At 38.5% G+C, this 12,646-nt stretch overlaps 2 protein-coding genes across 3 annotated transcripts; one reads left to right on the top strand and one right to left on the bottom strand.

Annotated features, from left to right (window-relative positions):
- Positions 1 to 1,135: 1,135 nt before the first annotated feature.
- vsig10 (V-set and immunoglobulin domain containing 10) lies at positions 1,136 to 8,486 on the bottom strand. Of its 2 annotated transcripts, none has more exons than XM_063896268.1 (9): positions 8,222 to 8,486; positions 7,828 to 8,136; positions 6,761 to 7,066; positions 5,124 to 5,414; positions 3,618 to 3,902; positions 3,295 to 3,408; positions 3,089 to 3,101; positions 1,565 to 1,707; positions 1,136 to 1,469 (listed from the first exon to the last, which is right to left on the bottom strand). In XM_063896268.1, exons 1-9 carry the CDS (start codon positions 8,271 to 8,273, stop codon positions 1,375 to 1,377), a joined length of 1,608 nt encoding a protein of 535 aa, XP_063752338.1. In that variant the 5' UTR covers positions 8,274 to 8,486; the 3' UTR covers positions 1,136 to 1,374. The 2 variants fall into 2 exon arrangements, with proteins under 2 accessions (XP_063752338.1, XP_063752339.1); XM_063896269.1 differs by having other exon boundaries at positions 7,828 to 8,130.
- A 1,279-nt stretch (positions 8,487 to 9,765) lies between these two features.
- Positions 9,766 to 11,704, top strand: pebp1 (phosphatidylethanolamine binding protein 1). The gene is made up of 4 exons (XM_063896468.1): positions 9,766 to 10,004; positions 10,301 to 10,410; positions 10,733 to 10,833; positions 11,284 to 11,704. The coding sequence occupies exons 1-4, from the start codon at positions 9,870 to 9,872 to the stop codon at positions 11,499 to 11,501; spliced, it is 564 nt and encodes a 187-aa protein (XP_063752538.1). The 5' UTR covers positions 9,766 to 9,869; the 3' UTR covers positions 11,502 to 11,704.
- The last annotated feature ends 942 nt before the right edge of the window (positions 11,705 to 12,646 follow it).

The following is a 12,646-nucleotide window of genomic DNA, read 5'->3' as shown; positions in this document are numbered from 1 at the left end:
TGCAGCTAGTTGTATGACGTTGTTTACTGCAGGGTAGCTTGTGAATTTTTTCCAGGTTTAACTAAAGTCTTTAAGTGTTGAATATATTTCACATCATAAATCCAAATCTGCAAGGTATTAAATAAATGTAGGGGAGTAAAAGTACACCATTTACCCCTGAATTGTAATGGAGTAGAAGTACTCATGTGAAACACTCATGTAAAGTACAAGTATCTCAAAATTGTACTTAAGTATTGTACCTGAGTAAATGTACTTAGTTACTTTACACTACTGCTATTAAAATAGCCCGCTCTTCTCAAAATTCTAAAATGAACCACAGAGAAATATGTGTTGTATAATTTCCAGAGCATACAGAGCAAACAATGTTATATATCAAATTGCTTTTAAAACTATAAGTATTGGTTGTTGGATCATGATCCAAGCCATGTTAAACCTTTTTACATTCAATTTTTGTTTAAAACATAGCAAAGAATGATTAATATGCCTTGTATATCCTTTCATTTAAAGAAGGTTAGATCACTGTAATGCTCTTCTCTCAGGCTCCTACCTTTTAAATCCAGATTAAAAGAGAATTATCCCCACTGACCTTGACTGAACCCTTAAGCCTATCTTGTATGTGTTTTTTATTTATTGTAAAATGCTTTTTTCATTTGAAGTTGTATTTTAATATTTTATGATTGTTCAATATCTTGCAATAATAAGGCACTTGTCTTTATAGTTATTAATAAGATATTTCCATTTGATATGACAGAGCAGCCAGTAATGTGGCTAATTAAAATTAAAATTGGATTAAAACAATTTCAATGATACAATATTGTATTATCGATAATGATATTGTAACATAAAAATATAATGATTTTCTCACCCTCACTATCGCTCAAGATCTACTATCAGCTGAATTGAAGTTATTTTAAGAAGGTAGGACATTTGACGTTCGATCGTTTTACTCTTTCTTCACTTCATCCTTTCAAACATCAGACGACTGACGAACTGACTCCACCACATTTTTTAGAACGTTCTAGAGTCTAAAGTTGCATTCTACACTGGTATCAGCACAGTAAATCTTTACATAGATGCTACGTACAACACAATCTATGAGGGAGTAAGGAATGAGCAAAGCCTTTGTCACATCACATGTTGTTTCAACTCATCATTTACTGCGCAAATCTCAGAGCAACATTCAAAATGCTGTACAAACAAATCAATGATAGAAATAAGCTTACAAAAATTCAAAACCCTTTTTAAAAATAATAAACAATTAAAATAAATGATTCTTTTATTATACATGTATCTTCCACCGATTGTATTCACATTGTCCTAGGGAGTAAATGGTATTTACCTTAAACGAAACACGTATCTAAAAACACCTGATACCTAAAATGTTACAAGATCTGCTGACTCTTCTATCCGTACAGTATCGTCCTGCTGCTGCGGGTTTGGGTCAGCAGTTTCTGTGTCCTCATGATCACCTAAAAAAAAACAAGGGAGATTGGTTCTTTACTAAATATTTTTGAAATGTTAACAAACCATAAAACCAATGTCAGGAGCCATGATGAGGTCATACTGGATGGGATTCGATGTATCTGTACGAGCGTTGTCGTGACTCCGTTGGCTATCGGAGGCAGCCGGGGAACAGTGTCCTGAAAGATCTGCTCATCGTCCGACTCCACCAAACTCAGCACGTCACCTCTGTCCTCCTCCATATGCCTAAAGATTGGGAATAGTATGGTATTATGATTGGCAGAGATGGTACTGCGTTGTATTTGACTAAAGGCTTTAAAGAGGTTTTTTTTCTCTTTAGCATTCAAAGCTTTAATTGAGGTTTTTGAACAAAGCTTTGAATTTCTGTCTTCATGTTTTATGAAATCACCGAATGAACACCAATTCTTATGATTAAATGAGTAAGCATTTGTTATTAAATTAACTATCTTAATTAATTTAACTTTTCAGCTTTTTAAAATTGCTGCTACAGTGCGAGAGCTAGTGCGAGCTGTATTTGAATGCAGTGAGAACGTTATTTTTGTGTTTAACACCTACAAATATGGATCAAAGCAGAATATTCAGTTGGAAAAAATGTGGTGTGAAATCGGAAATAGTTACATCTATCTTTTTCTCAATACACTTTGAGTTTTGGACTGCAATGCTATAAGTTAGTGGACATTTTTTAATCACACGAGCCAGGAACTACCCAGTGCAGCAACAGTTGGAATATATTTCCACAAATAGTATAATTAGACATATTATTGTACTCTTTATCTGCAATTATGCAAAAGTAGAAGCATTGTGGAGCAACAGTTTGAAAGTAGGGCCCTGTACCTCGTGCACATTACGCCCATGCACACGATGCACAGTAACACCATTTGGAGTAGTCAGCAAATTGGCCAACCAATTCAGTCATGAAAAATACTGCTAGCTAGCAAAACAAGGTTGTAAACAAATACGGTTTCAAATTCCAGAAATCTGCTGGACTAATGTTTTATGATGAAGGAAAGTGGGAACATGAAATGTAAACAACATTATGTTGTTTGTTTGCCTGCTTGGTGTTGACACATTTGTCAAAAACTGCTATGTGCAGTAGAAATTAGGGAGCAAACAGACACTATAAAAGTGCTATCAATCTTTTCAACTAAAAATACAAGAATAGTACAGTAAGCATACTCCCCAAAAATGTTTAAGTGAACCTTCATACACTATGCCATGATAGGTGCAGGAATTTGTATCTTTACTTCTTTTTGGATGAATGTGTACCAGGAGGATAACACCTGTGCCAAATAGTGAGACAGCAGATCAGGCTATTTGCTACAGAGATTTGTTATTAACTGTTCAAACAAAAGTTGTACATTTTAGCTTCAATTGTAGAATTAATGTGATTTTTATAATTATTTTGTATTCGTAAGATATGACATCTACAGTGTGGTTAGGCAGGTGTTAAGAGGAATACAACAATAAGCTCCTACTAAACTACTAATTAAGGCAAATACTGATTGCAGTGTATAATCCATTACATCATTGCTGTTTTCAATCCCTTTCATTTAATGAATTGACTTAAATAAGCATGCAGTGTGTATTAGATAAGTGATTTACTCACCCAAAGCCATCTCCTGAAACAAAAACATGAAGAGAAATTGAGAAATTAGTACAAGCAGATCTGTATGATGTGTGCTCTCATTCACAACATAAGAGATGTATGTGAGATTGTTCACAGGTGCAAAGACTGATTATGACACGAGTTAAGTAAGGCATTTGTTGCATGCATTTGTGACTTCTTATGTTGCAAAGATAAGCAAAAGTTACCCAGGCAAATGCGGTGTCGGCTGGAATAAACAGTTTTAGCCACGATGGCGGCTAATCCCACGATCAGTGCGGCTATAAAGACGCCGATGATCGCTCCTGTGTATGCAGAGGACTCTGTGGAGAAAAAAAAGAAGGTAACAGGTGAGATTATGAAGCAGAAAAAGAGAGGAGCAGCAGGTTGATCAGCATTCCACAGCTGCAGTGGTCACATGACTGTGCTGTCGTTGTAGTAAGAACTGTATGTACAAAGCTTTGATATGTTTACATTTTCTAAATCCATTTACAAAAGAAAGGTGGAACCAAACTGTTTTCCACAAACTCACTCTTCACTGTGAGGTAAACTTCCAGCTCGCGGACAGCTAGGGGGTTCTCGCTGCGGCAGAAGTAAACGCCTTCGTCGTCCTTGCTGATATTGTGTATGGTCAGCTTCAGGACGGGGCCTTCCTCAGTCAGGACGTACTTGGATCCGGGGACGATGTCTTCCTGCTGGAGCCCTTTCCTCCATATGGTGTTTGCAGGGGGTATGGAGACGTCCTCAGTGCAGGTTAGAGTTATGCTGGACGCCTCTAGAGCCGAAGCCATCGGGTCGCCATTGGGAAACGGGTATTCTGAGAGAGAAGGTCAAACATTAAATTCTAATTTGTCAGTAGGATAAGTTGAATTTGTATTCTAGTTGACCCCCTTTGGGAATCAAACCCTTAATCTTATTTGACAAGGACACCACTCATCTTCAAAGCTTTTATAAACATAAAAGATTGCAGATAAGCTAATGCAAACTAATAAACTGTTACATGCTCTTGCGTCATATCATTGTTTGCGCAATCCTGCTCTGTGATGATAACCTTTACACAGCTGAGTCACTCACTAACTGTCCATATCCTGCATGCAGAGCTGTGTCCATCTAGGTGTGTTTGTAACCGCAGCAGGGCTTGAAAAGTAAATAAAACAAAATATTAATTAATTATGACAAGATTTTTCTAACACCTAAATCACACTGTGCTACAGAGTCGGAGAGTCTTTGGAGAGTTGGGAGGAGGTACATTTTATCAGTAACTTAAGTATGTGTTATTCACACAATTTACTTGAACAAAACATAATTTCCCTCTTGTGGTAATGTCTAGCCATGCAGATAATTTAGCTTTCATTTACCTACACACCAGACAGTTTAACAGATGCTATTGCTTTGGTAGATATCATGCATGATATCATTAGTTTACAACATTAGGATTTGCATTAAATGATCGGCTTCGAAATGATCGTGTCTCTGCCTCCATCCTAATACTGTGGAGGTAAATATTGCATTAAAAAAATACATTATATCAGTTATTCTTGGTAGTGTACTGTTTGAGATGAGTGACCCAAATCTACAGTAATAGAGCCTATGGAAAAAGTCCATGGTGTTTTTTGCATATTATCCAGATGGGTCAGGTCTTTCTATACATTTTTAAATGTTATTTCTAAGGTATGAATGCTTAAAAAACTATATCTATTGACCCCAATTGCCCCGGGGGTAGGTGTATTTCAAAGCCTTAGCAGATGAATCTATGTACCTATAAACAACAATGTTAAACACCATAGAAAGTGGCCCTGTTACTCTGAGTAGTTCAGTAACCTGAACAAATCACACCTAAACTATCTGCATGGCATTTTTTGCTAATTGCCTTTTTTTGGAATGTGGATGAACTGGCCCTTTAAAGTAAATTAAGGTCAAAGCTAAAAATACACTGTGTACAATCCCACTGAAGAGTGTCAGTGTGGCTCTAAAGTGGAAAGCACATGAAAGATTTAGCAGGGTTGTAAAGAGACTCATTTCACCAGCACATGCTTACTGAGGTTGAACGAACACGACTTCTCTTTCCCTGCCGTGAGGGTCAGGTGCTGGGCCATGCACCGCAGCGTCTGCCCGTCCGCCAGCATCGAGCGGTTCAGCAACACCGACAGGCTCTCTGTCACCTCTGACTTATAAACGTGTCCTTTCCAGCCAGCCGCCTGGTCTCCCTGGTCTTCCCCCCAGCGCAGGGTCGGTGCGGGATACGCTCCGAACCAGGTGCAATTGAAGAGGACGTGGGAGGGGTCCTGTGCTGGGGCCCACATACACTCAGGGTGTCTGTCCGGGGCATCTAGTCAGGGCAAACACATCAGTCAGGAAATAGACAAACACTACAGAATAGTTTATACTACGAATGCTTAATTACATAATTATCAACATCAGGACTACTTTTTCTGTGAGTGCATTCATTACACTGTTTTGGAGACACATTATTACACTTTTTATATGAGTTACTTGTTCTTGTATCAAAACCCACTCATTTTCATTTATTTTTCCCACGTTTTATTATATCCTTTCTTAGGTTTATTTTCTTAGGGGGAATAAAAGGAAAAAACGTATATACTTATATTTATACTATTACAGTGATTTCTGCAATATTCCTATTTGAACTATTTCCTTCTAAGAATATTTCATTGTAGAAGAGGTAGACCATTTATTTTCTTTATTTTGAAATATCTTCCTTTTGTCTACACGTTTCCTGAAATTAAATATTTAATTTGATAATAATGCTGAGAAAATTGTTAGAGTTTAATAATCATTTATTTGATAGGATCTTTTCAATGTAAATCCAAGTAAATATTGATTTTAAGCATTTATTATTGGAAACTATCTCCATTTTCAGAATGTTGTACTATTTTGTTATTTATAAAGAAACTTTTTCTGTTTCGTTGAATTGCTTAGCACTGACCGAAATACATTTAATACATTAACATTTGTAAATCAGTCATTTTCTACAAAATTACAAGAATGTGTTACCGTAAGGATGTGCCTCAGCTACAGGGAAAACATCATTTTGTTGCTGTTGCTATTCTTTTACAGACAGGTTGATACCTACAAGTTAAACCTGTTTCACCTTGCCCTCCTGTAGAAAAGTTAAGCAAAGGTGAGTAATTCTAGGAAATCTGCAAAATCACAGGAAATGCTGTGTGAGAGTTCGGGACGTGAATTCAATGTTTCATTGTCTTAGCTTCTAACCCTGCCGATAAATCTGATATTTTCATAGCAGAGGCTACGCCATTGAAATTATTGTAACATCAGGTAACTTGATCTATCATGCTGTCAGTCTGGCAACATTTGAAAGTGCCCCCCACTTTTTCTTGACTTTCACGTGGTCCTAGTTTATATTGGATGCTGACTCAGCTTTTTTCCTCACTTTGTTTCTTTTAATCTCTCCAATAGAAGTACAGAAACCAGGCTAACGTCTCATATGGGCACCAGTACAGAAACATTTGAAATACAATGCTTTATTATATAGATGTGTCCAATAGTTATTACTTGAAATTATTACTATGTATTAATGGCATTATAAAATTAAGACTTATTTTTGCTATTTTGAAGTTCCCCTCTTAAGTGCATCCAAATAAACATGAGACCAGTAGAGAAGGGTAATCTGGGTATTCTGGTCACAATACGTACAGTATACCAGCAGCTCTGTGCTTTTATTGGCTGTCTGAAAAGAGACAGTGTTGTTTGCCTTGCAGCTGTAGACTCCCTGAGCGCTGGGCTGGACGTCTTCTATCCTGAAGTCCAGCCAGGGTCTGGAGGCCGAAGCCAGCGACTGATTGCTGGACTCGGCTCCTCTGAAGGCCCAGGTCAGCTGCTGGGAGGGGTAGGAGGAGCCGGAGCAGTTAAAGGAGACGGCCGAACCCTGATAGACGATGAGCGTCCCGTTGGACAGGGCGGTGGCTGGACCGATGGACAAAGACATATTTTCTGGACCATCTGAAAGAAGTAAAAGCAATGCATTGTTCTTATAAGTAAAGTTTGTAATGGAACTTTGTAGGGTGAATGATCTGGTTATATTTCATCATTCCTTAACATATTATTCTGTTGTTAGTAAGATGTCATGTCTGTAAGTGTTAATGTTATAAAATATGTATAATTTTATCAAGACACGATTACAATACGATAAAGGTTAACGGTAATGGTTATACCACAATAAGTATAGAAAATGTTATATAAAAAAAGAAAGGCTGAGTCAAATTTGTCTTTAAATTGAGTTTAAAAAAGAAATTTAACGCACAAAAATTAACCACCAACAATAGATCCTTTGTTCTGATATTTTTCGATGTTTTATGTCATTGTTTACTGAATATCTTATATCAGAAAAATATAATATGATATTTGAAGGCAAATGGTATGGTACTGTTAATGTACAATGAGCTATTTATAAATAATATACATTATACGACTGGATTATAATTAATGTATAATGCCAGTTTGCTTAACCTATAATAACACCATCATAATATCCTTGGCATATTGACATTTTTATAAAATAAATAATTGATCGATTATAAAAATCTTTGAGTATCGGCCTGTTCGCTCTCTCTATCATTGACCAAAGTACTGTTGTGACTGTCAGCTATGTTGAAGAACAGGTTTGTGTTTTACAAAATAGCCCCTTCAATGACCTCTAGTGAACTCGGAAACTGCAAATATGATCACCCTCTCATTATTGGACATTATGAGCCTTCACTTACTTGTCACTTCTAGCAGGACACGTGCGTGAAAGATGTTGTTGCCTGGCAGCGTGGAGCTGCACAGGTAGGTGCCCGCATCTCCAGGTACCACTGCCCGAATGTTCAGACTCCCGTCATAAAGCACTGTGAGGTGCTGTCTGCCGAGTGGGATGGGCGAAGAAATGTCCCCTCTAATAACTTCTTGTCCGTTTTTTATCCATGACGTTACATTAGGTGTTACGTTACCGACGGTGTAACACGGAAGTATAGCGACGTCTCCCTGTGCGGCTGTCAAGGCCGTTTCGGTGGAGACACTACCCGAAACTGCAGCTTAGACAAGAGGAGAGAGAAACACAACAACATGTAAGCCAAGTTTACACTCACCTGAGGATGTGTGGTCACACCATCAACTCACCTGTCGCACATAAACACAGGTGTAGAAGCGCTACAGGTGTGACTATCTTCATGGTAACTCTCCTAAAGCCTACATCGCCTTAAAAAAAAGAAAAGTGAACAATAGGGCTTCCCGTCCAAACCTGTATGACTAGTCTACATGTGTGAGCCTGTCGGTAACACACAACACCCAGTGCCCATACGCACCATTAACACACTACAGGGGGGAGCACTGTGTCACCATGTGAACTCTCTCCGCTACAGTCCGCAGACCTGCTTTGTTTACTAGAGTATGCTGATCCGGAAACTTTGGTACGAATAAACCACACCCTGACCTCACCTTGTTAAAGCTACAGTAACATCATTCTTCTTATTCCTCTGTATGTTAAGCAAACTGGAATGACTAATTTTATATTCGTTTTGTTTTTTGGTTCAACATTATTGAGCTTGAAAACAGAAGTTGAAGAAACATCTCATAAAGAAATATGAAATAGTTATGATGTTTGATCAGTTTTTATACAATTAAGAAATATACATACCACGTAAAGTTATTGTTTATTTTCATTGTATAAACTTGTTATTCTTATAAAATATATGTATACCATGTGTATGACTTTTTCTGAATGATACAATCACCCAGCAAAGTCTAAATTAGCAGTTGCATTGTAATATTTAGTGAATAAATATCAGACGTTTAATTATTGTTATTGCAATTTCATTCACTATTTGCATGATTGGTTATTTTCTCCTTCTGAGTCCACATACGTAATTAAACATTAAATTCTCACATATAGGGAATTAATAGGAAACAATCTTTTTTTATGTGAGAGTTTTAAAGTAAACCACTGTAAAGGAGAGCATCCTTTATGCAACACAATTGACTGAAATAATAGGATCACTTAAGTTACATTTCCATGATAAGACATAACTACACATTCCTCTGCTAACATGTAAGGAATTCTCTTCAATTTGCCATATCAAAAAAACAATTATCATACAGTTAGACCCCAGTTTCTATAAATGGGGTGTCTGGAAACAGAAAGTATGTTAATGGGGCATGTGCACTCACTGCGCTGGAGGCGGGACGACCACAGAACAATGATTGACAGATATGTCAGCAAATCACAAACCAAGTGGCCAGAGATGTGACAGCGCCATCTGACGGTCGCCTGCCGCTAGGGCAGTTTGTAACATTCACAGGTAGTCAGATTGCTCGGAAAAATACATTTTACCACCCAGTAATCAGCACAATAACCAACAAATACTAAACTCACTTACCTCTGACATGACGAAGGAGCGTCAAAATAAATATTACTTCTATAATATCGCTACTAAGGTAAAAAATGCCAACAAACGTGGTAAAGATCTACAAATGGGATAATTTACATAATAACCATCAGGTGTTTTTAACGCTACAGTAGGGAAGTTACTTACAAAAGCTGATTTAAAAGTACTACATTTCTTTCAAGACTGAAAATTCACACATAGGCCTAATGATATTTTGATTTAGGTGATTAATCCTTAAGCTAAAGTTACTTATTCATCAACACTTCCAATTTCTCCCAGTGGTACGTGGACGCAGCACTTTGGGCAGGTTTTGTCTTCATGCATGAACCACCACAGCGGTACAGTGAAGCGGCCTCTGCAGCAGAAGAACGTTACAGGTCGAAATGCCCGCAGATTTAAGCAAGTGGACCGGGCCACTTGTCTTGACGGAGGTCGAGGAGCAGCCTGCACAGCCCCTGACTGTTAAATACGACTCTTTGGAAGTCGACGAGCTGGGCAAAGTGCTCACGCCAACACAGGTTAGTCAGCAAACTATTGTTGGCTATCAAGCTAACAACCCAGCTAGTGTTAACAAAGCGTTATTTTTGTGTTTGCATAAAAGCTTTAATTAATTATTATTCAATTAATTATATGATATCGGCCTGTTTGCAAACAATGAGTTGGGTTAACCGTTAGATAATGTCTCCAGCGTGTCTGCAGCTGTAATAGACGGCGAACAGCGCCCTCTAGCGGATACACAGCAGCTATAGCTCGGGCATCCAATTGTTTTTACAAAAGCACCCGTTTTAATAATCTCCCCATTATTCACCTGCAGGTGCAGAATAGACCCTCCTGCATCGAGTGGGAAGGATGTGACTCCAGTAAATTGTACACTTTGGCCCTGACCGACCCTGATGCTCCCAGCAGGAAAGACCCCAAATTCAGGTGAGCAGAGCAAGCACACCTGTCACAAAAATACAGTAAATTTACTACAAATTGACTAAATGTGGCAAGAGAGTTGCATCCAAAAAGCTTATAATTAATGTGACAACAAAAACATAATTGTATACATTTGCCCGTAATGGGAAGGAATAAAGGGAATGCATAATTTCAAGTCCTTGTCAAACATCTATAAGTAGTATGGGGCCCCTGGTTTGCTTTGTGCTAATCGGTGTATAGAAATAAAAAGGCAATTCGATTTCTTTTCAAGCAGACTTCACCAGGTCTTAGATCATCATTAATATATATTTTCTGTATTTCGCTTTAGGGAGTGGCATCACTTTCTGGTGGTCAACATGAAAGGGAATGATGTTTCCTCTGGCTGCGTCTTATCGGACTACGTGGGCTCTGGTCCGCCCAAGGGAACAGGTGAGAGAGAAGGAAACTTAGAGAAAGCTCCAGCGTAAAGGTGGTTTTCAATTAGACCCGTTAAACCTGCTTTTTGAGTAACGCATTATTGGATGGATTAGATATTTCATAATGTCCTATATATGGGGTGAATCTCGAGACACAATATGTCTCTTCACATTGTCATTAAGACTTTTGCTTGAAAATAGTATCACACACAGGGCTTTAAACTTTACTTTCCACTGGTCTGTTTGTGTAGAAGTAATGTAAACATTAAATAAAATGTTCACCGATGATGTTTGACATGTTTGTAGCAACCGGTTTTGTGGTTAGGCACATCCGCTGCCTTTCGTCAGTGTTAATCTTCAACAGTATCTGTATCTTTGCATCAATAATTTACGGTTTTAGGAATTCTTTTCTCCACCGGAACTGCAACATAATATTTTAAACCTCAACTTTTGCCCCCCCCAGGCCTCCACAGGTACGTGTGGCTGGTGTACGAGCAGCTGGGCAGCCTGTCCTGCTCCGAGGCCATCCTCACCAACCGGTGTGGAGACAACCGTGGCAAGTTCAAGATCCAGAGCTTCAGGCAGAAATACAACCTGGGAGCCCCGGTGGCAGGAACCTGTTACCAGGCAGAGTGGGACGACTATGTCCCCAAATTGTATGAGCAGCTGGCCGGAAAGTAGATGGAAAAAACTTGACCCCAAAGCGTTCAGCACTAGGATTTCCGATACAAATTGCTATTCTTGTAGGACGCAAAAACAGTAACATTTTGTGTGCCACTAAAAAGTATTTTTCTTTTCCCACTGATGCCTACAAATGCTGTCAGAAAATAACTCTCCTTGATGTCAACTGCACTCTTCTCCAATAAAACTGTTAAACAGTGAAATTGTTGCATTATCTTTTGTAATGTTTTATTATCCTGTAACGGCTGATTAAAGTTTAGGGACCAATTCTGCCAACATGTATCCTACATTACATCTTTAGTATTAATAGTTTTAGTAATTTAGTAATAGTAATTTAAAATGTGTTCTATTGGTATCTGAAAAGGTTGAGCAGGAGCATAGATTTTCTTTTGGAGGTGGGTTACATTTGGCAACTCAGGCAGAAAAGGAACAGAAAATACACAATCCTTTACTGGGATATTTGTCAGCAGTTGGACTGGGGTAACTGGGACCTACATGTAGGTTCCCACGAAAATCTCTAATCCAGGGGGTTACTTTCAATCATTGCCGTTTGGTCCTCAAAAGCTTCAGGTCATATTGTTTCAAAAATGTCCCAGTTTGGGAATAATAAAGTAATTCTTATCTTATCTCATAACTTACTTTCCAGGAACCATTTTGTGGAACAGTAGAGGTTATCAGTATAGAGTAATGCAGTCAGGAGTAATCATCATGACCTTTGATCAGCTATCAAACGGACATTTGGTGAACTTTGCTCTGGGTAACAACCGGTCTTAAAATTTGTATTAATGTCTCCTTGTGCATTAACCGCCCTACAACATTTTGTTCTCATTTCATTTGTATCTTCAAGATGCAAAGGCTTACACTACAATACAGTTGTGGCTGCTCGATGTCATAGTCATTAAACATGTCCAAATGTAAGACTTCTTCAACAATCATCTCTACTTTCTGCTGTCATACACAGTGGATATGATTGATAAGAGGAAGTTCAGTCTGTAGCGACCCGGTTCATGTCCCAATCAGAGCCATGTGGACTGGTAGCTGGAAAGGTGCCAGTTCACCTCCTGCTCACTGCCGAGGTGCCCTTGAGCAAGGCACTAAACCCCACCACCACTGCTCCCCAAGTGCTGTACAGTAGCTGCCCACTG

Source organism: Eleginops maclovinus, chromosome 12 (assembly GCF_036324505.1).
Source record: "Eleginops maclovinus isolate JMC-PN-2008 ecotype Puerto Natales chromosome 12, JC_Emac_rtc_rv5, whole genome shotgun sequence".
Classification (NCBI taxonomy): Eukaryota; Metazoa; Chordata; class Actinopteri; order Perciformes; family Eleginopidae; genus Eleginops; species Eleginops maclovinus.
Note: the sequence above shows the minus strand (reverse complement) of the source record. Positions and strands in the feature narration are given on the sequence as shown.

Bases quoted from the DNA above. Each gene is read 5' to 3' on its own strand.
- vsig10 (XM_063896268.1), bottom strand. From the start codon at position 8,273: ATGAAGATAGTCACACCTGTAGCGCTTCTACACCTGTGTTTATGTGCG. The intron at 8,137-8,221 runs GTGAGTTGATGG...CTCTTGTCTAAG, and splicing joins CCTGTGTTTATGTGCGACAG to CTGCAGTTTCGGGTAGTGTC. The intron at 1,470-1,564 runs GTATGACCTCAT...GTTTTTTTTTAG, and splicing joins GATACATCGAATCCCATCCA to GTGATCATGAGGACACAGAA.
- pebp1 (XM_063896468.1), top strand. From the start codon at position 9,870: ATGCCCGCAGATTTAAGCAAGTGGACCGGGCCACTTGTCTTGACGGAG. The intron at 10,005-10,300 runs GTTAGTCAGCAA...ATTCACCTGCAG, and splicing joins AAGTGCTCACGCCAACACAG to GTGCAGAATAGACCCTCCTG. The intron at 10,834-11,283 runs GTGAGAGAGAAG...TGCCCCCCCCAG, and splicing joins TGGTCCGCCCAAGGGAACAG to GCCTCCACAGGTACGTGTGG.